The 21,273-nt window shown below is 44.2% G+C and overlaps 1 protein-coding gene across 2 annotated transcripts in view; it reads left to right on the forward strand.

Annotated features, from left to right (window-relative positions):
• The first annotated feature begins 1,506 nt into the window (after positions 1-1,506).
• Positions 1,507-21,273, forward strand: part of LOC147899182 (Chlorophyll A-B binding family protein) — a 49,353-nt gene continuing 29,586 nt past the window's right edge. For both annotated transcript variants that reach the window (XM_087377852.1, XM_087377853.1), the window contains exons 1-3: positions 1,507-1,601; positions 1,803-1,904; positions 2,007-2,173. In XM_087377852.1, the coding sequence (XP_087233978.1) occupies positions 1,548-1,601; positions 1,803-1,904; positions 2,007-2,173 (323 nt within the window). In that variant the 5' untranslated portion in view covers positions 1,507-1,547. The remainder of the gene's footprint in view (positions 1,602-1,802; positions 1,905-2,006; positions 2,174-21,273) is intronic.

Here is a 21,273-nt window from a genome sequence, read left to right on the forward strand (position 1 = left end):
CTAAACCCTAGACTCTAAACCTTAAACCTTGGATCCTAAACCCTGAACCCTAGACCGTTAACCCTAAACCCTAGACCCTGAACCCTAGACCCTTAACCCTTGCCCCTAGACCCTAAAACCTAGACCTTAAATCCTAAATCTCAGACCCTAAAGCTTAAACCCTAGCAAAACCCTAAAATGCAAGCAATAATATGTAAAATATCTTGATTTAAGCAACAGGTTGTGCGCAAACCCTAAAATGTAAGCAATAATTTATAAAACATCTTGATTTAAGCAACAAATTGTGTTGCACACAACCTGTTGCTTGAGCAACAGGTTGGGTTGCATCCAACCTGTGGCTCAAATCACTATTTGGGGTGCACCCAACCCAAATCACTAAAGAATATGATTTGAGCAATAGGTTGGATGCACCCAAAAGAAAGTTTGATTATTTTTATTAAAAAAACAATATTTATATTTATATTAAAAAAATAAATAGTCTATGTATATGAATAAATTAGTATTTTTTTAAAAATATGCAATATTATTTATTATTTTAATATATTGTTTGCTAAGAATAGTGTAGATTGCACAATGAGGTCTAGAGAGGATCGTAAATGTGCTCATGGAAATCCCTACCTTAATCCTGAGGGAAGAAACATGTATATGACACATTTTTTAGAATAAAGTTTCAAGCCAAAAGGGGAATAACTCGAAAGGGATTAAAGTTAGAAAGCAAATATGTCATTTTCAAAATCTTATGCTACATGGTGGCTCCACATTTTCCTTTAAAGAGCCCTTCCTAGGTAAAAGACCTCCCTATAAGAATTACAAAGCAACAATACATTCTCAATGCACAGAACCTCTTGCACATGGATGGAGCAATTATCTTAATTATTCTTAGAGTAACTAGAAGCCATCACAGGGATGTACATGTTGTGGTCCTCGGGGCCAACTCAATATGTAATTTGTTACTACCCTTGTCCAAAATCTAAGGTATGGGGGGACAAGGTCCATATATAATATGCATGGATTTTCTTTCTAAAATTCAAATATGCAAGGGAAAAATATCAAAATTTCATGTCCCCCCTCCCCCAAGCACACGGGCAGGGAGTTCCTTCTCACGAAAAATTTAATGCGAATTATCACGTGGGGCTCGAACTCACGACTTGCCACCATGTAGGAGAAGTGACTACCGCCCACCCACTGGCGGTGTGTATGCTTGGGCGGGGGTGCGAAGCGGGTAAACGAGGCGGGGATGCCAAATGGCAGGTTCTCGCATGTGCCAAGTGGAGCAGGGCTGAGGAAGCCACGTGGCAAGGTGTGGAAGATCACTTGAGTCAGATGTATGGGTAAATGGACGCATCGACGACAGGCTCCTCACTCTCCGCTCTCTCTATTCGCCTTCCTTTGCCGGTGTGATGAGTGCCACGTGGAACCGTCCCTAATATAAATAATAAAAAATGAATAAATATAAAAATAAATAAATAAATCCCTAATAGAAAATATAAATGCATGTAAATCCAACGCTCATTTCTGTAGATGGTACGTTGGCTTTGTTAGCTTCAATGGCGACGTCCTTCCCCCTGCCATCATGGCCTTTCCCCTCTACAACTTTCACAGTAATCTCAATCAACCCTCTTTTAATGTCTGCGTTTCTCAAGTGATGATTTTGCGGCTTTAACAATGTGATGACAGTTCACGGCTTAGCGCAATGTTCATACATTTTGTGCATACGGTTTACGCCGAGATTCTTTCAGCTCAAAGAGTCATAGACACTTGAAAATTGATACTATTAGATACCTTCCCCTCTCTTTTGGCAGTTCCAGAGCCAGTTTTGCGGCCGCCAGTGGAATTGTGCTGGTCGTAAACTCTTGAGAACAAGGCGCCCTCGGCGCTCTATCTGCAGAGCTTCTTGGCAAGAGGTATGCTTAGCTTGGTTAGCGAATTCTCGCCGTTTTTTGCTTGCCATCCTGTATTCTCTGGCAATACATTTTAAATGGGTTTCTCATTTTTTGGTCCGTCAGTTGGCAGGAGTATTGGTATTTTCTGCATTTCCCTTCACAATTGTGAAGCTTATTGCAAACAGTTCTTTGGGAAGCCAGCTTCAAGAGCAAATGCAAGCATCCAAAAGTGCCGCGAAGCAAAAAGCACCAGAAGTTGAACTCGCCAAGAAAACGGCTAGAGAGAAAAGGTGCATTGTTTGTCTAGGTTTGTTGTAATGGCTTCGATTTGATGTTTCTTCCAATTGTTATTTAACTCCTAGCTTTGCGGCTCTCAAAGCTTTGAAGCCAGGAGGGCTTATTAGCGTTAAATGCAAGAATGGAGTGAATTCGGTTGTATGTTAACAAGTAATCGTCCCACTTGTGTCATATTAAAGGAAATTGTATGGTACGTAATGGATCGGCTTGCTATGGAGCTCTAAGATTGCATCTCTTGTAGGTGTTCATGCCTTGTAGGTGTTCATGTCCAAGTTTCCATGCAAAGAAGCTTAAGTAGAGCATGGGTACTCTTTATGTATTGATCAATTAGTTTTAAGTCTAAGCAGACGCTTTCGTGCAAAAGCTGCTGCATTTCCTCGAAATTGGGTTCGTTGTGCGTGTTCAGACAATCGGAGCCTGTGCTCCTCTGGCCAGCTTTCTTCCGAGCGAGTTTTATCTCTGGAGCTACTTCTATGTCAAATTAGCGTTTTATTTCCTTTATAGCCTTGATATTCTTTCTCCATGCAATGAAATGAGGTGGCTTGCTAAATCTGTTAACTATGGTTCAAATCATGTCATGACCATGTTGTTTATGTGGGAATTTTCTAACAAAATCCGTTGCTATACTTTCACATGGAGCCTCTGTAATGACTATCGTTTAAGTAAACCTTGGCTTTTCGTTTGGTCATACTTGGTTTCCTGACAAGTAAGGCATTAGTATGGATGGGTGGTTAATGAAAATACTTTTTAAACTGTGCCAAGGTTGGAGACAATCATTGATGTCTTGCATACGGTGGATTATGGCTTCCCTCAGTTATCTTCTCCCGCATATACTCCTCGTGACACAAATCCGATAACCCATCTTTGATATAAAATTCCTTGTCTCCTTCGCCATGCTTAAGTTTGTCCAAATATTTGTGCATTTGGGATCAACTTCATAAAGCTCCTTCATGGCTTTCAACTTTTCAGATAGGCTACTATAATAGAGAGACCTTCTGGTCTCCTGGATTCCCAGAAAAAGACTTCTAATGAGTATAACGAACTACATCAATTCTAGAAGTAACTCCTATAACCAACAAGTATCCCATAGCAGCAGCTCTCCTAGCTCGAGCAAAGCAGGAAGAGCCCTGAATCCTGCTCCAGTTTGCCATGAGAGTGTGTATGATGTCACGCCATATGATGCAAATAGACTGAGATGGGTAAGTCTGAGAGCTATCAATGGCCTCTGTACATCTGGATTGCCAACTTGTCAGGTTGTTACACCAGCAATAATCTCCCATGCTGAGTTTTATGGAAAAAGATGACACTGAAAGGAGAACAAGGCACCACATCCAAGCCAGTGACTTCAGGGCTGCCTCCATGAATCATTGTGGTCTGGACTGTATAATTAGATCCTAATTTTTTTAAAAACAAATCGTCTCTCCATAGTGAAGAGAGTACAGGAAGTGGGGCGTGGCAAATGTGAGGTTAGGGACTATGTCATATAGTGTGCGTGCGTAATTATACCAGACTTGAGTGTCAGTGAGTGGTGTGTGAGAAAAATGGAAGCAAGGGCAAGAGTGAGCAAGAAGAGTGAGCTGAATGTAGGTCACTCACAAGGTGGACTGAAATGAAGTGTAGTACAAAACAAGAGATGAGGGGTTTTGTCACTTACCCTATCTAATCACTAACCGTAGTTAGAGATTAGACTGCTGTTAGAGAAAAAACCTGTAAGAAGGAAAAGTGCCCCTAACCCACTTATTACATTACATTGGCCACTGCCTAGAATATAATAATAATTCTAACACCCCCCTGCAGTGCCAATGTGGTGTACAAGGTAGTGATCAATCACCAAAAGGAGATAAGTTTAGGGCACTGCGAAATGCCTCAGACTTCTCACGTGGAAGTGCTTTGGTGAAGATGTCTACAACATTGTCATGTGTTGACACATAGATCATACTGATCTCCCCTGCATGCAACTTCATAATGATAATGAATCTCAATGTGTTTTGTGCGAGAAAGAAACACAGGATTCTTTGCCACTGCTATAGCACTCTGACTATCAATGAGAATTGGAGGACCCTCGAATAAGAGACGAAGATCAGCGAACAAACGTCGCAGCCAATCACACTCAACTGTTGCTGTGAAAGCTGCCCTGTACTCAGCTTCACATGAGGAGTAGCCACTGTAGATTGCTTCTTGCTCAGCCAAGAAATGCAAGCTTTGCCCAAAAAGAAACAATTACCACTAGTGGACTGCCTGGTATCATAGTCTCCAGTGCAATTTGAATCAGTCATAGTTGTAAGACACGTTAAGACACGACACGTTAGACACGCTTTAGACACGAGTGTCTAAAGTGTCTTAAAGATAAGACACGTAAGACACGTTTTCCAGTTATAATAATATTCAATAAATATTAAATTTAAAAATATAAGTATATATAAGTACAACTTGGTAGCATGACTAGCTGCTAGTTTTAAGTTTTAACATTTTAGAAGTACAATGTAGTTAAGAGTGAAGACTTCTCACTTATCAATTAATACTTAAAAGTTAAATGCCAAGACTCGAGACTTAAAAGTTAAAAGTTAAGACTCAAGACTCATGGGCTTGCAAGTCATGACTCACAACTTTAAGGTTTAAAGTGCAAACCAACAATTTGACATTCAAAATTCCAAATTACATTTAAAAAGAGCCTAGAGGGCTACATAGATGATAGACTGATAGTCAATCATCATAGATCAATAAAGTTTAAACATATGTCATAAATAACTTGGCCAATGCCAACAATCTAGTAGTCACATGTGACATGAATGAAATCTGAATCCTCATACATATAACTGAATGGGAAACTTTTGAATCTCAAGAGTCAAGTCTCTCAAGACTCATCCTAGTCTGAATCTGCTAGGTCATTGCCACTGCTGGATCCAAAGTCACCATCAGTGATAGTGTTACCCTCACTATCATACTGTGGCTCCTCAGGCACCTCATCCTCCTCCTCCTCCTCCTCATCCTCCCCCTCCTCCTCGTCCAAGGCAGACCGCATAGGTGTATCTGACGAGGTACTGGCCATAGCCATGGCTCTGCCATGGCCACGTCGGATGGCACAACCACGACCTCATGCTCCTCTTCCACCACTCCTGCCTCTGACTCTGCCTGTGCCTGTGCCTCTGCCTCTGCCCCTGCCCTCTGATGTGTCCCTCTGTGCTGGAATAGCAATGGCTGATGATGCTGATCTACGACGTGAACGAGTGACTCGTCTATCTATGGTCTCTAGCTCTCTATGTAGCTGTGCATATATCTCCTCCTCATCAGCTTCAACTCTAGCATAAGTAGGCAACTTGGTTATGTCAATGCTTGTAGGATCCACTTGCAACAACATTTAGAAGCATATGTTATTATGTTCAATGTTCATTGTTATGATTTCAATTTCCTAGATATATTTAGAATCAAAATCATAGATGATAGAACTGTGAACATGTTACAATAGACTCAAGCTACCAATGTTACCTGCATTGGACCTGCCAAGTTTTTAAGCTTTCTTATAAGCCTCAAGTTTGCACGGCAGTATACTAAGTGCTCGAGTTGCCTTGTGCTTAACTTGTTCCTTATTTTCGTATGGATCAAAGAGTAGGAGCTCCAGTTCCTCTCGCATGCTCCTGCTGCACATTCCTTTTGGTTCCAAATCCCGATTGGCATTTACAAATCGAGATTAAAGGAGTGAGAATCAAGATCAATCATCATCTACATTTACAGTTTACCTAACCAGGAATAGCAACCAAACTTCAAAGATATATGTCTCAGCTCTCACCTGAGATAAAATCCGGAGAGCCAACTTCCGCACTTGAGGAGTGGAGTAGCCATATGTCTCCCACCACTCAATTGGCTTCACACAAATTTCTTTCCTTCTAGACGTGGGTCTAGAGAAGGAAACACCCACACTATTCTGATACTGAGAAAGCTCCAAGTCCAGCTCCAATTGCTCATCCTCTGAAAAAACCCTCCCTATGTAGGCATCTCTATCCGCCAATAACTCTGGCTTATTGAATAAATCAGCTGACTTAAACAGTGGATGCAAAAGTGTTGCAAGCCCATGGATGGGCCTACACATGAACTGCCATCTCGTATCCACTAGAGACCTTATTTCTTCCAATCTACATATCAACATAATTTGTAAATTATAATAAACACTGATAATGGATTTATGATAAGTGATGATTCATTACTTATTAATATAATGGACATAGACCAACCTTACCTCTCAGGTGCGAGGAAATTATCTGCATTGTCTGTAACAACTTGGACCACATTCTCAGGCCCTATCTCGATGATAGCTGCTCGGATATGCTGAAAAATGACTTCACCTGTAGTGCTAGCACCTCCTCGACCTGTATCAACAGCTTTCAAAAAATAGGTACCAAGGCATGAGGATACCAATATATTAATGATGCCCCTCCTCCTAACATCACTCCAACCATCAGACAGAATGCTGCAACCAAATTTCTTCCATCCTTTCTTGATAGGATCAAGAGCTTCAAGGTTGATAGTGTGAGACTCAGGCCCCAACAAATCCTCATCTTGCAAGGCAGCAGGCATGGTACTAGGTCCACCACAAAGTTTTGGATGATCTCTGATAACTTTCTGCGCAATCTCAAAAGGAACAGAAATACGATTTAGGCATGGTAAATCTCTGCTGCTATGCTGTAATTCTCTGTTGCTATGCTGTAATTCTCTGCTGCTATGACCTGCAACCTGTCATGTTGGCATGCAAACGAGCATAATTCAATATAAATTTTGGGAGAAGTAGAACAAGCAAGTAATTGTGTTGAGAAATGCACATGCCAAGCAAGCTGCAATAGAAGCTTCAAGGCTCAAGCATTAAGCAGTAACAAGTCTCATGCATAAGGCATAAGCAATGCTAGTATGGTGCTATGCAGCCCTAAGGAGGCCAAATTAATTAGGGCTTTCAGCCCATACTTTGCCCCCTTTAAATTTACTGTTATACTAGCAGGCTCTTATATGAATCAAGCCCAGAAGGGGGCCAACTTTCTTAGGGCTTTCAGGAATCAGCCCATAATTGCCCCAATTTATTGGGAAAGGAGAAAGCAAGATGCAGAGTGGAGCCTTCAAGGCCTTCAAAAACAGCACTATATAACGAGATAAAAGAAGGCTGAAGCAAACGATGCACAACGTGAACCTGAAGGCAAGCTGAGCTCCAACGTTGATGCTCGTCACCCAAACCAGCAGGCTGCAGAAGGTGCCAAAAATCGAACGTACGGTAAATCCGTATAGTATACGGCAGGTCCGTACAGTGTACGGCGGGTCCGTACAGTGTACGTCGAGTCTGTACGGCGGGTACGTCGAGTCTGTACGGCGGGTACGTCGAGTCTGTACGGGGTACGTCGGGTGTGTACGGCGAATCGTCAGCAGCTGTGCAAGAGAGGCGAAAGAGCGTACGGGTACGGACGGCATGTACGGCGAAACGAAAATGCTACTTTGCATTTGCAAAGTCTAAGGTTCCAAAACGTAGGGCTTTTTAAAATTGATAAAAAAATTTAGAGCGTGTCTAAACGTGTCTTAAGTGTCTTACCATAAGACACGAGTGTCTTAACAACCATGGAATCAGTGTAAGCATGCATCTGCAAGTCACCCCCCCTGGGAAACATCAAGCCATAAGACTTTGTGCCTTGCAAATAACGAAAGATGCGTTTTACAGCTTGCCAATGTGTTGTCTTTGGGCTGTGCATATATTTGCTCACGTGAGATACTGCGTATTGAATATCCGGTCATATATTGAACAAGTAGATGAGGGATCCAACAGCCTGGCTGTAAAGTGTGACATCCACTGATTCACCTACATCATACATAGTAAGCTTCAACCCCGGCTTCATGGGAGTGGCTATAGGCTTACAATCATGCATGTTGAACCTGTCCAAGAGCTTTTGCACATACTTGGATTGAGACATAACGATGCCATGCTTGTCTTGTATAAACTGGATCCCCAAATAAAAATTTAATATGCCCAAATTTGTCATGTCAAATTCAGCTTTCAACTCAGCTTTGAAATCTGCAATTATATCCCCATTCGACCCTGTGAACAGCATGTCATCTACATAAAGAATGATGACCAAAATATCCCCCCCATCCTTCGTGATGTAGAGGGTGCTTTCCGTGGGACTACTGTGTAATCCCTTACTTGCCAGGAATGCATCAATCTTGGCATACCATGCACGTGGGGCTTGCTTCAGCCCATATAAAGCTTTGTTAAGCTTGCAAACTTGAAGTGCATTGCCAGAATCTAGGAGGCTGTTTAACATAAACCTCTTCGTGCAAGTTCCCATTAAGGAAAGCTGTTTTTATGTCCAACTGATGGACATTCCAAACAAAATTAGCAGCCATGGCAATAACTGACCGTATGGTGGTCATCTGGGATGTAGGAGCAAAAGTCTCCTCATAATCTATGCCCTTCTTCTGTGCATAGCCTTTGGCAACCAGCCTTGCCTTGTACCTATCAATAGATGCATCTGGCTTCCTTTTTACCTTGAAAACCACTTGGTACCAATGGCATGCTTACCTGGTGGCAAATCCACAACATCCCAAGTCTGATTTTTCTCTATGGACTGCAATTCATTGTGCATGGCATGCATCCAATGCAAATTATCCTTTGCTTCTTCAAAAGAGTCGGGCTCCTCTTCATCTAGAAGAGTCCCTACATAAGCTGTCTCAACTGAAAGAGCCCCCCCTGGGTGCCTTACTGCACTACGAGTCCTGCCAGGCAATGGGGCCTCAAGCCTACTCTCCTTGAGAGTCTGTAGCAACCAATTTGGGACTGTTTTGGCTGCGTGTATCTCTTGAATTTCTTGCGTGTCAACTCCATCCACACCTTGTGGAGGTACAAATCAACCTGTGGCTGAATCAGGGCATGTGGATCAGGAGGTTGCTGTAAATTCTGATTTTCAGCATGAACCTCAGCTGGGGAACCAAATGCTATAGGAAGCATCCCCTCAAAAACATCATCGGAAGAAGTTGGAATCTGAAATTCAGCATGTGTATGTGCTGAATTTTCAAAGAATATAACATCTCTACTCACAAAATCTTGTGTGAAGTAGGATTGTAGAGACGATAGCCTTTGCTTTGTGAACTATACTCCACAAAAATGCATTTAAGTGCCTTATCTGACAACTTGTGTCGAAACTCCACAGGCACGTGGGCATATGCAACACAACTTGGAAGCATGGTCGCTCTAGTCGGGCCAAAGCACCGTGCCCTCGTGTGAGTTGTGCTTTGGCTACGTGGGTCATCGTGAAAACTGGCCCTGTGAAAACTGCACCCAAGTCTGTGTAGGCCTGCAAAAGCTCCACTGGCTGACTCTAGTATGTAAAGCTATGTCGGTGAAGCACTGTGTAAGAGGTGTTGAAGATCATGACCTTGGTCTTCCCAAGGTTAACCATCAGGTCTCTCTCTGTGCAAAACACCTCTAGGGCATCTAGATGTCTCTGTAGTCCCTCTGTCAAAGATGACAGGAGGATCTGTCATCCGTGCATAGTAGAATTTGTATCATCAAGTCTGCTAGTGGTGCTCCCTCGCCTCCTAGACGGTCTATGAAAGATGTAATCTCATCAATGTAGAGCCCGAAGAGAGTCGGTGAGAGAGGGCATCCCTGCTTTACTCCGATCGTGCTCTCAATCGAGTTTGATAGGCCTCTTGGGACACAAACTCTCCCTCTGATGGACTCGTATAGGCTCACCACTCCCCAGATCAGAACCTTTGGAGTCTGCATATCTTGTAGTCTCCTGATCATGCGGGATCGCGGGACAGTGTCGAAGGCCTTCCGAAAGTCTACAAAACAAGCGTAGACTTTCTGGCGTCTCGACCTCGCCTCCTCAATGTTAGTCCTCAGGGTGAAGATGTGGTCTAGTGTGGAGTGCTGTCTATGGAAACTTGCCTGCCCTAGAGCACGTTGCCCATGTGCCTTTGTATGGCTCCCTCTCCAGTATCGATCCATAGATATTGGCCAGCGTGTGGCCAATCATGAGAGTGCGATAGTTCCCAGTATCCATGGGGTCACCTGCCTTGTGTATTGGTACTATGGTGGTGGTAATCCATGAGGGTGGGAAGCTGTGACATGTGGCGTGGTTGAACATCTGTGCTAGTACCGGAGCCAAAACCTCCTGTCCATGATCGAAATGCTTAGTCTGTAGCCCCTCATGGTCCTGTGCTCTCCGGTTATGAAGCAGGCTCAGTGCAGCCCGCACATTCTGTGCAGTGAACAAGTGGCAAGTGGTGGGTCTGGGCATAGTGGACATATCAGGTGGTGCCTGCATCGGGACATCATGCATAAGTGTGCCAAACACCTGGGTCTGTGATGGGGATAAGTGGCTTCTCCTTCGATAGAAGCCCCCAGCGAATGGTGGGATCCCCCCCTCGAAATGAACTGATCACCTCATCCATTCTGTGGGTGAGGAAGGTCCGCCGCTTACGGCGTGTCAGTCGCCGTGAGATCCGCTGTGCCTCGGGTGATGTCAAGTGGCCAAGGGCTCGCTCACGTGTGAGGTGAGCTCTCATCTCTCTGCACTCATCATCATACCAAGGATTATGTGGCATCTTCCCTAGTGAGGCACGTGCAAATCGAGTCGTGGGGAAAGACCTGATGGCTGCATCCATGACTACTGTGGCAAGGGTGTTTGAGGCATGGGCGAGGTCTACATGATCTCCAAGTAGTAGGGCTGGAAGTCCTTTCGCCAGGTTGCTCACATAGATGGGGTTCAGGGCACGATCAAAGTGAACTTGTACACGAGTGGGTGTGGGGGGCACCCTCCTTGTGACTGGCATAGTGTTAGTGATACAAAAGGCTAAGTAGGAGTGATCAGCACAGAGTGGGGGAGGGGGCACAATAAAGTCGTATATCCGTGAGGTAAAGGCCAAGGGACCCAATAGGTAGTCCAGTGTGCTTGTCCCTCCGCCATGCGGGAAATAAGTGAGACCACCGGATGATGGCCATCTCTGTAGACCATTGTAAATGATCAAATCATGAACAGCCCCTAGCTCAAGTAGATGTCGTCCATACTCTTTCACGTGGTGCATTTGAAGAGTGTCTCACTATCCTGAGCTCAGCTGCATCTAGTTTTGGTACTATGAGGGAATCCGATGCAAAGTCCAGTAGGCCCACTTGCCTATTCCCTGTGTGTGCATTGAAGTCACCAAGAAGGAGGATGTCCCCCTGCCCGGAGAATTCATTGATATCATCCTGTATGGACTCATATGGGCTGTGCCCTTCTGTGGTGACCTCACGTGCATAGGATGAAGTATCTGGGGGGAAATAACACACTGCTATGAGAATCGGTCGTGCGTTTGGTAGCTGGACTCGTATCCACATGTGTTGCGCATGCTCCTCTCTTCGTGCCACTGATATGAGAGGTCTCATGTGTGATCTAAAGATGATAGCCACTACTTTTTGATTAGCCTTCTCCTTTAGTGCTAGCCTTCATCATGGCTGAGTTTGCCCTTCACCTCCGGAGTGCGGACAGAAACTCAGTACGAAGACTTTGTATAAAAGGATGCTCAAGTATGTGTGGGTGTGTGGATTTGTATGTGTGAGAGCATACTTTTATACTATGGTCTACACCCACTGTTGGGTGCTGATGATGTCAGTGGGGATGCCATAGTAGCTATCCCTGCTGTGCGTGATGGAGTTTATGGTTTTCAATCTTATGAGTGACTATCGTGAGATTGAAACTGCACTATGTTGTGTTTTTAGAGGATGAGTTTGGGAATGTTCCTGGATTCATCTAGGTATATGATAGCCACTCCCCCCGAACCCCGCACACAAGTGTCTCTCCTTGTCTCCTTCCTATGAGATGACTCCCATGTATATCCTGTCACAATGGGCAGTCCTCTCTCGGGGCTCTCACGTGTCTCAGTATAGAAGACCATGTCTCTGTCAGTGTGTGTCTCCGAGAAACCACCCAGTTCAGACCAGAGTGTGCCATTGCAATTCCTCACTGCAATTCTCAGTCCACTTTGTGTCTTATTGGCCCGACACCGTCATAATTCGCCCTCTTCTTTCTCTTCCTTTTCTTCCTTCTCCCCGTGGTCTTGATCTCCTCTCTCTCGGATGATCACCCTACCATCTTTGTATGCAGCCCATTTCCCTGCTTCTCTCGCTGCCATGACGTGTACCATACCTTCCCTCCAGTGTTCGTGCTGTAGGAGGGTCAGGTCATCGTCCAGGTAGATCCGAGTTCCTTTCAAGGTCACCCTCGTGCTGATGAGGGTCTTCCTATCCATGGCTGTTCGGAGCTTCATCACAAGTGGCCTCGTGGGTGGGCTTGCCAACTCTCCAAGCTGTCTCACATGTCAGGTTCACACCCATTTTGGTGAACAAAGCATTTGCATCTGCCGTAGGAGTATCTCCAACTGTGAGACCTCGGACTAAAACATTTAGGGCTTTACTGTTTCTCCTTTTATCCTCCTCTAGAGCATCTGAATTGAACTCTTTCTTCGGGACAGCAGTACCTTTCTTGACCACATCTCTCCATTCCAAGATTGCAGCCTCTCCTTTCTTGATTTTTTGGGTGAAATCAGCATGTTGACCCTTCATAGTGTCTTGCAAAAATGCCAAGTCTTTTCTGAGTTTTTCATTCTCAGATTTCAGTTCATCTATGATCTTGCATCCTTCTTTTGAAGTTCCCTTTTCCCCCTTGAGCTGCTTCATTTGTTCCCTAATGATGTTTAGCTCCTCGTGGAGAGAGAGAGAGAGAGAGAGAGAGTGTGTAGGCAGCACGTAGGAGGAGTGACAAGATTAGATGTCACATCAAAAGGTGTCCTTGTACATGAGAGGATGGTACTTATATAGTACTCCTTAGCCGAAGGGCCCCTTGTTCATGAAGGGCACACACCACCTTTGTGTCAAGAGTGGCAGCGGAAGATGTAAGCAAACTGAAGCTACAGAATCACACAGAGAACACTAGAGACAACAAGATGTGCCACAAACAGATCTGCTGTAACTTAGCCCATAAACCAGGGCAGCAACTGTAATACAAGGAGTCTTGAACAGGAGCTGTAGAAGGGGCTGAACTGGAGCAGAGGATAGGGGCACAAGGAGGCTGGAGCCTGAGAGCACGGAGGCTGGAGGAGCCTGGAGCGAGGAGCCTGGATGAGCCTGGAGCGAGGAGGCAGAAGCCTGAGGCGAGGAGGCAGGAGGAGCCTGGAGCGAGGAGGCTGGAGGAGCTGCACCAGAAGATCTGCAGAGGGAGCGTGGGCAGCCAACAGAACAGCTGAGGGGAGGCTCCGGTGGGGATGGCCAGGAGCAGGCTGAAGACAAGAGCCTTGAGGAGTTGCTGGAAGAAGTGCAGAGATGAGGAAGGGGGAAGACCCTTTTATAGGGAAGGCCAGGAGGGTCGGCCAGATGGCCTAGACCGACCAGCCTGGTCGGTCAGCCAACTGGGCCGACCAGCTGGTCGGCCAGAGCCTGGTCAGCCAGGGGCTGGTCGGCCAGCCTACCCCCTCTGGCCCCCCTGCTGCGTGGGAGCTGGTCGGCCAGCCTCGGCCCTGTCTCGTGGGTGCCCCCTCTGAGTGTAGGAATAGCCTCCGACCGATGGAAAATAGTGTCAGATACAAGTGTAGAACCGGGAATGAAAGAACCTCACGAGGGGCGGGCACACCCACAAAGAAGCCCTCACTCAGAGCAATGTGCACACAAGTACACTGTAGACAGGAGATGCATATAATGCTAACACTTTGCTGAGGATTGAGCACCTTCAAGTAGCACATCTTGATTTGGGAGAGCTTTCAAAACTTGGACTTTCACATCAGTTGTAACCCCCAACACTTGGACTACTACATTAATGTCATCCACCTCAATTATCATTATTCCTAACATTAGCATAAGTCAATCTACATGAGATGTGTCATGCAACTCAATTACCATTATTCCTAACAGTAGCATAGGTCAATCTACATGAGATGTATTGGCTAGGCACATTCCTATTGAGCTTATTGTTTAGTACATGCACACAACAGCTTAGTCTCATCCTTCCTATAGATTTGTCAGCATGACATGTCCTAGAGGGCCTAGCCTTGCAAAGCATTCCTCATCTAGGACCCCCCTTTTCTAGGCTCCTACAAAGGATGACTCTTGACCTTGCAGATTACCCCTATTTTGCAGGCTGAGATACTTGTCCCATTATCTAGAGTGCTTCAACGTTTTATGCCTCCTCTACGAGATTTCCATTTGTGGTCAAAATTGTAGTACAATGACTCCGTGCTTCATCCCTAGGATAGACATCCATGTCGTCCCAATGAGCATTGAGACCTTGTACTTAAAACATCTGGCCTGTGCATGCAAGAGTGATGTGGACCTATACCCGCCTACTTCCACTCTACAGTGTATCCTATTGATTGGGTTTGAGTTGACCAGGCCATCGCGTTTGAGAGCCAAGTTAGTATGTTATGACACACCACCTCTAGAATCGACATTCAATACAACTCGAGAGAGGTAGAGAACCAAGAACTCAATGTTGTCTACCATCTTTTACAAGATAAAAAAGGGAAAGACTCAATAGAAACTTTGGATGCCTCTGATGGGTAAAGAAAGCACCCAACTGTTAATTGACACAATTCCGAAATAGCCAAGTTTTGTGCTAGCTGCCTCACCCAAACAACCCAAGCAAAACCCTACATGTGAACCAACTAGTTTCAATACACAAGCAGATGTGGCTCACCACCTCGTGTAGATGAGAAAGGCAACTTTTGGAATATCTCACACTATAAACATGAGCCAAGTGAAACTATTGCGCTTCTCTTCACTAAGAAGCATGCTTACACAATCCAAAAAGTCCATGTCGACGTCAAAGCATAGTATACGTACAATTTCACCGAACTGCTTAGGAGGTAACCTTTTCAATAGAGTTGCCTTCTTGTCTTCGTCCTCTACGCGAGCTCTGAGATCACTCAACTGTCTAAGGAGCGCTTGCATACGATTGAGGAAGACTCCCAAGGTTGCATACGATTGAAGACTCCCAAGGTTTCCGATTTAACCATTTGTAAGTCGAAAAGGTCTTGAAGTTAGACTTGGAGTGTTTCATGCGCATTGTAAAGAGTCTCCAAAGTCTGCCAATTCTCTACTGCACTGGCTTTGATGTCCAAATGGTGAAAATACTCTGGCCCTAAAGCTCTACCTAAATACTCTAGCGCTTTCTCGTCTTTTTGCTCCCACATTGGTATCTTATCTGCGTCATGAGACCTCTCTTTTGGCTTCTTCTCTTCCCTTGAGTATACTTGTGCTTTCTAAGTTAGAAATGTATTTTTGCCTCTTTGCAGAAATGAGACATAAGTGTAAAGTGCCATTTAACTTTTTATGTTTTAAATAAGAGAGAGAGAGAGAGAGAGAGAGAGAGAGAGAGAGAGAGAGAGAGATTCTAGTTTTTTGGAAGTTTTTGTTTCTTGACTTGCTTGTTTATTTTTGCTTAAGTCACCTGCTTCGTTTCTTCTTTATTTCTTGTTTTCATTCTCTTTTGTTTATTTGACGTATTTTAGCAAGCACTAGGTTTGCCCAAGAGACTCCGCGGGTCTTTAGAAACCCAGTATAGCTACTTATGCTTGGGCACTGATGACGACATAAGTGTTGCTTTGCTTGCTAAGTATGTCTTCCTTTTGCTTTTCATAAAAGTTTTTGTTTACCTCTTTTTTCTTCTCTTTCATTTTCTCTTTTATTTTCTTTGTAGATTTTTGATCTTTAGAACAACAAAAAATTCTAAATTTGTATGATTGGACTTATTCTAGTCTTACAAAGGTATATATAAGCCTAGTCACCAATCAAAAGACTCACTTGGCTACTTTGGTCCTATGTCTTCATGATGGTTATTCATGCGACGTCTTTGCTAATTCATTGGTGGCTCGTATATGGCTTCATACAGCTGATTACCAAATTGAACTTGCAAATAGTTTAATGTTCTTGTGTAAAAGACATTGTCAAGGAACTTTCCTTGAGAATTCGATGTCAGCCCATTACCATAGCTCAAGTACGTTATCTTGTATGATGTCATACGTGGACAACAATGCCCCTATGATTACGACCTTGCAATCAGCTTTTGGAGTCGTTGTATCTACTTTTTTCACAACAATTAACTCATGGAGTCCACCGCTTCTTTAAGACTTATTGTGTTCGTACTACAAGACAAGAAGCGGGTTTGGCAATATGCATAGACCGCAATTTGGCTAGTCAACTCATCAATGATTGTACTCAACTACCGTCGTCTAGCCATATTTGCATATGTTTTCTGAGGATCTACCATCAATAATTGACTAAAGGATCATGCAATTGAAATTGTGCATAGCGATATATTCAGCAACTGAGCAATCCCCAATTTACGGGGCAATCAAATAGCTCACAGGCCAGCCAAAATGCCAGCTCTCTCAGCCAAACAAATGGCCAGAAAGTCCAGCTGGTCTGGCCGACCAGTTGGCCGACCAGCTGGCAGGCCCACCGACCAGCTGGCAGGCCCAACCGACCAGCTGGCCGACCAGCTGGCAGGCCCACCGGCCAGCTGGCCGACCAGCTAGGTCTGGCCTATAAAAGGCCTCTGCCCTCACACTTCCGGTGACAGGACAGGACCTGCAGCTGCTCCCCTCCTGGCTGCTCCATCCTCTCCTCCAGATCTGTCCCAACTTCTGCTCCTGTGCTCAGATCTGCTCCTCTACTTCAGCTCAGCTCCTTCTGCTCCAGATCTGTCCCATCCTACTCCAGATCTGTCCCAACTTCTGCTCCTGTGCTCAGATCTGCTCCTCTACTTCAGCTCAGCTCCTTCTGCTCCAGATCTGTCCCATCCTACTCCAGATCTGTCCCCTTCTGCTCCTCTACTTCAGCTCAGCTCCTTTTGCTCCAGATCTGTCCCATCCTACTCCAGATCTGTCCCCTTCTGCTCCTCTTCTTCAGATCAGCTCCTTCTGCTCCAGATCTGTCCCATCCTACTCCAGATCTGTCCCATCCTACTCCAGATCTGTCCCCTTTTGCTCCTCTGCTACAGATCAGCTCCTTCTGCCCGAGATCAGCTCCTTTTCTTCATCATATTGCTATTCCAGATAGCCTGAAGGTTCCTTCCTCAGAGCATGCTGGTTTCAGCCATTTCCTAGGGCAGCTCCAGCTCCCATCATCCTCGTCATCATTGAGCTATACGGAGGACTGCGTTACGCTCCCTCTGCTGCTATCTTTTCTACTGTCTCTCTACATGGAATCATCTTTCTGATTCACCTCAGCCACGGTCCTTCAGACACGACGGCTTGAGGTTCTTGTATTCAGTTTTTCATATTACCGACAGGCACTATGTTTTCTGAGTTCCGTTCTTCAGTTGTATCTGAGTATTGTCTATTTTCTGATCGCTCCACTGCAAACCCTATGGTTTCTCTATCGTTTCTCTATACGATACTCTTTTTTTGTGATCTCCCTATTGGGTTTCCTTTAGTTCACATGAGGAAATCTAACAACAACTAATGTAGTTGCTTGCCAAATTTGACATCCGACCTTGTTGTAGCCCATTTGGAAAACTAAAAATAAAGTCTTTGCAAATTTGGCTGGATTACATCGTAAACTTACCATATTGACTAATGATTGCCGTCATGACTTATGTTAAAGATCATCATGTAATACCTTATGCGGCACGTCTATTAACTAGATACATAGAGCTATTCATTACTAGCCGCAAGTAGAAAGTGATGTTATAAAGGTGTTACTACTTGCTAATCTTGCCAATGAATGAAAGCAAATAAAAGATTATACCAAAACTACTTCAATCACTTTCCATTTCAATAGGAAGATGTTAAAGCATCTTGGAATTTAGTTACAACCTATCTCTAGAAAGCAATGCCCAAATTATCATAACTATGAATTTAAAAAATGGTACTTAATACATGAAAAATGAGTGCTAAGATCGGGATAATGCATAGGTATTCAATTACTACTTATCTATTGACTCCATGGTTTGTCAAAGAACACCTTATCATGGCAAGATCTCAAGTTCACGGTTCACTTATAGGTTGTTCTCATCAAATCTTTGGACATGTCATTACTATTTTTCTCTGCTTATCATCTAGAGTCTAAGATTAAAGTTGAACCAGTTAATTAATCCTTGGAAGGAATGTTATGCTATTGTATTCAATCATGTCTAGCATCTTGGGAAGGGAGTCTACTTCTCATTGAGTTTTCATAAACAACTCTTTATCTATGCTATCAGAAAAACACCTTTCCAAGCAGCTTAGAATCATACTCCTATTGTACCTATGAAATTTCTTCTATAGCATATAGTAGTTGTAGCATATCGAATTGTGGGAGACATGAAAGATATTTTGTTATGGGTTAGTTATTAGATGGGTAAAGTACACAAGTGGTATTAATCCTCAACTAAAAATTGTAGACAAAATCTAGTGTCAATGAAGGTGATCAAGTATTGTTATTGGTAGTGCCTCACTAATACAAAATAGTCAAAGAGTGTGACTCTTCTCGACCCTTTAAATACTCACAACATAGTATTTATTGTAACATTTGAGTAGAACTCTATCATTCATGTCATATTTCTTGGTTAAAGCATTTATTCTAGCTGATGAGAATTGAGATAGTTTCAATACCAGATAACTATGTGCAAGAGTCCGAGGACTATCGGTTCATACTTATTTTCAATTAGAATGTGGACCGTGGGACTTGTCATCGACTAATTAGGGATTTTCTCGTATAATGTGGATGGTTTTTTTGATCTATTAGCATTGATCCATCGTTTCTATCCGAGGTTTTGAAATAAAAAATTTTGGTGTGGAAGGGGATGTCAGAGATTGTGACTTAAAAGGGATACACTTATGGAAGAGGGACACTCTTTCATAGAGAGAGAGACTTCTAATTATAGTCATATATTTTACACCCTATCATATAGGTTTACACATTTCACAAGGGGTACACATCACTCCATGCACATACCCTTTAGGGCACACACCTTTACAATTGCAGCCCTTCACTCATTTTGAAGAAGGACCAATTATAAGGATTGACCAATCTTTATTCGTTGCTATCGTTATACTCTTTTTGATCCCATGGTACTAGTGATATTAGATTACTACGATTTTGTGTGTGGTTTTTTTTCCCTTCACTTTTTGTTTTGGTCTTATTTAAGAGATCCTAAAATATTGTAAAACCCAGATTGTAGTTGGTAGCTTATGCTTACGTTCAGAAGCATTGCTTTCTCTTAAATGTTGCATCTCAAGTACTTTTCTCTTTCTTTTTGAGTTTTTGTTCTATATCTTCTTGTAAAGAATCTCTCTCTCTCTCGCTCTCTCTCTCTCTCTTCCAGGATCCATCGACGAAGTGCTGGGTTTTCGATACGCTAGTGCGACCGAGTGCCATGTATGCAGCACCCTTCTGGGGATGTGATCTACCGATAGCAATGTGGAAGACATTTGAGCGGCTACAGGTGACCATGGGATCTAGGATGATTCGGAGCAAGCCCTCAATTTTGCATGAGATAGTACATGTAGAGTTCGCCATGACATTACCACAGATTGATGCCATCTTTCAAACAGTGACTTTCATCCATAGAGTCTGGGACTTACCCCATTGGAGACTACTGAGGTTGGCTCTGGAGTCATCCAGACGACTAGGTGAGGGTGGGGCAGACACATGGTATGCACGTATATCCACATGGTTTGCCAGACACATGATTTAGATGGACAGGCTCCCCCCCTTGCAGCATAGTTTGGATGCACCCCCTGAGTCGATCCCACGAGATGAGATTAACTGTATCATACGGTTAGATCTTTTCCAGCTCCACACGTCTCAGGCTTGGGGGGGAGATCAGGAGCTCCCCACCAAGACACAGTTCTACCGTGACAATTTCCTGAATGTCTCAGAGGAGGGATTCATTGTCAGACCCCTATATCTCGAGGACATAAGAGTCTCACATGCATTGAGGATCGCCATTGGACAGATGCGGGTTTCATCCCATTAGCTGAGGATTGAGACAGGGAGAGCAGCACGTATACCTAGAGAGGAGCGGACCTACACGCTATGCACATTGGGGGTGGTTGAGATAGAGGAAAACTTTCTTTGCATCTGTCCAGCCTACTATGAGATCCGAGGACGATATCATTGCCTCTATCAGGATGGGAGTGGCTTCAGCCCACTATCACGCTTGATCCATTTCCATGACCAGGTCTGCATTGGGCTCCATATGCCTGAGATGCGTAGACCCAAGGAGACCTTGCTATGATAGATCAGAGAGTAGCAGGAAGCGATCACACCACATGATGCAGAGGCTGACCACACAAAGCGACACATCATAGATTTTTATGCATTCGAATCAGCTCTAGGACAGAGTGGGGAGGAGGAGGAGGAGCTAGCTGCTATGCGGGCAGTTTGGATTACCGAGAGAGGACTGCAGAAGCCACCCATGACATGGAGAGCGCCCAGAGCACACTCGATTGAGGTTCGCCCTATCACAACTTTCCTCAGAGGGGACCGCCTGAGATGAGGGTTCACTCTGAACATAGCTCAGCGGGTTCAGAGATCGAGAAGACCACTCCCCCCTCCGACGCCACAGTATGAGACAGCCAGAGAGACTCAGATTCGAGACATTTTCACCGCTCATATACGAGCCACCACAGTGCCGGGCTTCAGTTTCTGAGTTTCCAGTTCCAATTCTAGGCCTGCTCCAGATAGCAGATAGCACATGATATGATATGATATTTTTGTACTTGTTTTTGCTTGAGCCATTGAGCTCTCTTTATTTCAGCATAGTACTCAGCAAAGGGTCTTAGCACGCCTTTTGCCTCAGCCCCTTGTGGCTTGTACGAGTTTTTCTCTTTGGTGTCACTTTGTCCCATAGGTCCGCGAGGCCTCTCGTGGACGTTAATCTCTCTCTCTCTCTCTCTCTCTCTCATTTTCATCAACTCTCACCCCATTTATACTTCCTACATATGGTATTTACCATGGTTCGCTCTTGGGACAGTACTCCATATGTGGAGTGTTGAAAAAATGCTAACTATGTTAAAAGGCCTTCTTTGTGTGTTTTATTTTTTTTCCTTTCTTCTATTTTCCTGAATTTGCAAATTGGACATATTCAAGGTCTACAAAGGTGTA

This window comes from Dipteris shenzhenensis, chromosome 8 (assembly GCF_047967505.1).
Source record: "Dipteris shenzhenensis isolate YYH24624 ecotype China chromosome 8, Dip_SZ_1.0, whole genome shotgun sequence".
NCBI classification, from domain to species: domain Eukaryota; kingdom Viridiplantae; phylum Streptophyta; class Polypodiopsida; order Gleicheniales; family Dipteridaceae; genus Dipteris; species Dipteris shenzhenensis.